This window comes from Halyomorpha halys, unplaced genomic scaffold (assembly GCF_000696795.3).
Source record: "Halyomorpha halys isolate HHAL.00 unplaced genomic scaffold, Hhal_1.1 Scaffold591.1, whole genome shotgun sequence".
In the NCBI taxonomy this organism is placed as follows: Eukaryota; Metazoa; Arthropoda; class Insecta; order Hemiptera; family Pentatomidae; genus Halyomorpha; species Halyomorpha halys.
The window spans coordinates 11,059-14,339 of NW_027104732.1; the positions used below are offsets into that span (position 1 = coordinate 11,059).

The 3,281-nt window shown below is 28.8% G+C and overlaps 1 protein-coding gene across 1 annotated transcript in view; it reads left to right on the forward strand.

Annotated features, from left to right (window-relative positions):
• The window catches only part of LOC136797352 (putative ankyrin repeat protein RF_0381), a gene marked incomplete at its 5' end in the record, with an annotated part of 12,165 nt that extends 9,119 nt beyond the window's left edge, over positions 1-3,046 (forward strand). The window contains 3 exon segments of the mRNA XM_067053690.1: positions 244-339; positions 413-519; positions 2,808-3,046. Of these exon segments, the coding sequence (XP_066909791.1) occupies positions 244-339; positions 413-495 (179 nt within the window).
• Between the last annotated feature and the right edge of the window lie 235 nt (positions 3,047-3,281).

Genomic DNA, 3,281 nt, shown 5'->3' on the forward strand with positions numbered 1-3,281 from the left:
CTAGACTTCACACGCACTGACTATTTTACTGTACTTGGTTATTTAGACTAAGCAGACCTCAAAACGTGTTCTTGGCAACTTAAAATTTAAATTTTTCACTATCCCAATAAATCCCCATACTGTGAATTCCATATATAAGTAAGTGAAAGTAAAAAATATATTCATTGACCGCACCCCCAACCATCTTCTCCTCATTTATCATCCACGGTCAACTATCTCTCATAATTAAAAAATATATTATAGTTTCAGAACCCACATTACCAGTGTATAGGCGAGTAGAGCCTACTCAGGCACAGAAACCACGTGAAGATTCAGCAGATCCTGACTTTGTAATGAAAAGTGAGTTTTTAAAAAAGTTTGTTTTTTTGTAAATATTTAATTGTACTATACTATATATATATTTAACTTTTAGGTACACTAAATAATTTCTATAATGGATTTGTGACACTGGAACCAAAGAAAACAGGAAAACCACCACAAAACTTTCCTAATTGATGTGTCGCCTTTTGAGTAAAAAATGTATTTTATATTTATCTAATATATAACTTTTTTTTTTGTTATTTCCATTTTAGATTTATTAATTAAAGTAAAGTTTTACACATTATTTTCTGTTTACCATTAACTTCCATTTCTTTACCCAATAGCACCTTGGATGTTATGTCACGCTCATTGTTCTTTCTTCCATTTTCATTCTCAACTTATAATTGTTTTGTTCTCATACCCCACAAATATCAATTATGGGGCCATCTAGTTGTAAACATTTTATTTTGGTTCTTTTATTAATATCATTAGTTATTAGATTTTAGATATATCAGTTCAAATGTAGAAACAGAATTTATTTAAAGTTTCTCCCTATACATACCCACTCAATTGACCTGTCTGATTTATGATATTTTTTCTCAGTTCAAATAAAATGAATGCCCTTCAGGCAAAGAAAGGATATTTCTGTTTATTATCTATATATATTCTTATTTTTGTATTACGTATTGGTTTTGTTTGAAAAAGTAAAATTAATAGAAGTGATGAAAAAAAAAAAAATTGAAACATTTAGCACAAGAATTAATTAATACAAGGGAATTCATAAATTTATTTTTGATACCTTATCTTTTCAACATACTAAGAGGGCTTATTCAGTTTAAACATATTGTGACATGAGTTTCCTCTCCATGAGCCATATTCTTGTGGGCGAGCTTTCAAGATTTAGATTCTCATTCTCAGAATTTTTTTGTTAAAAATATTATTTTTGTCATTCATTTCTATTTATTTTTAATCTAATAATTCTTTTTTATTAATAAATATAAAGGAACATTATTTATTATTTTCTTAGCTCCACTTTTTAGTAAATAGTGTTAAAGTAAAATCCTTGGTTATTCATTTTTATTTATTTATTTAATACCAGATCGGCCTGGTTGGCCTTAAATGGTTGATATAACCATTGCATTTTATTTGGTTATTTTAACTTATATGTATTTAAGATTTAGTACCTCTGATAATTTTAAATTTTATTAGTGAATGGGTAAAGTGGATAAAATGAAGTTATTACTCGTGCTAGAGTAATTTTGAACTATTACTTGATTTCAGGTGAAGAAACAAGTAATTTGTTTGCCTTGTTATTGCTCGGTTTTCCCAGCCAGAAGAAATTGCTTAAAAATAGTATTTACTTGATAATTTTTGATCAATGCTTTGATAAAAATAAAGTCAGTTAAAAGAAACACTTCACTTCTTCATTTTGTGAGTGAGTAACAGTTGAAGAAGCAAAATTTATGATCGTATGGTATTGTATCATAAAGTTGATAGTGACTACAGTAAAATTAACAAATGCAAAGAATTTTATCAAAAGTGAGGAGACAAGAAATTGTAATCTTTCGTCAAGGATTTTTTTTTTTAGGTATATTGGTGATTTAGGTTTTAAATAGGTATTGGAAATGACAACATTTTATGGAGCATTAGCATGGCTAATAAATAATTTCTAATGGTTTTGATGTGGACCTAGATTTTTACAGCTTGCATTGAAGAAGTGGTTTTGAACGATCATTAGGGAAAAGATAATGAATCTCAAGAAAGAGGAAATGAATGCTGATGATTTACATTCCTTATTAAGTTCATTAAAATACAAAAGTCCTCGCTCCTAAAAGATATAATAATAATCCCTATCAGCATCAGTTAATTTTTTCCCTTTCTGACTTAATTCGGAATAGAACTGTTGTGACAAAACTAGTCTTTCCAACTACGTAGTTAGTTATTAATATTTTAGTACATTTTTCTTAATGACTACACAAAATGACAATCTTTCATTTTTCTCTAGAAGTGAACCCCCCATGTTATATGCAACCAGCTATTTCTTATTCCCATACTCTCTGATTTACTACTTTTTCCTTTAATAGGAGATTTCCATATCCACAGATACATTTTCTTTGCAGAAGACTGAATTTCTCATATGACATGCTTATAAGCACCCCCTTCAAACTTCAAAGATTGAAGCTGTTACATAAAAAATAGAGAAATAAATAACACAAACATTAAGCAATTAAAACCTCAAAGCTTTACTGGATAATTCTTCAAGTACGGAGCAATTTCTTTACAAGTCGACAGCCCCTTGTTTATTCACCCGGGGTTCAGAAAATTCATTAAGTCAGAGATAGTGCTTTACAGAACTCGCTTCATTTTCTTCACATCACCCAATGTGAGGAGCCTAGATTCTATAACTTCTAGGATTATTTCAATTGTTCAAACATCATGTATCATTCCAAGATATGAGCCTTTACTCTTAATTTTACTACTGTTTATTAATTTTTTTTTTTTTCAAGGATGAGGTTCATATAAATGAGAAGACACATAAGCTGTTCATTCCCTGAAGAACATCTCTCTGGAAGGGCTTTGTCCACAACTGAAACCATTAGTGCAATTTTTTTAGAAGTGTAATATCTAGAAATTTTTATATGTTCATTATTGCAATCCTCATGTATTATAATTAGCGTTTATTTTATAGACTTAGGAATAACTAGTTGTACATTTTTTATGTTTATTAAAATTTGTTATTCCATTAGATATACATTTTCATTATCCTAAATTTTATATACCTTTATGAATGTATGAATTGATTGAAATGACAAAAATTGAATTAAATTATCAATTAAGGAAACTGTTGAATTAAATTAATTGATTCAGTTCCCCAAGAAACATTAACTAGGCCATTTAAAACATGCACACCAGACCTTACCATCTTAAGCCCTTTTTTACCACGACTTATTGCAGCATTTGTATCTATTGGAAGAAAATAT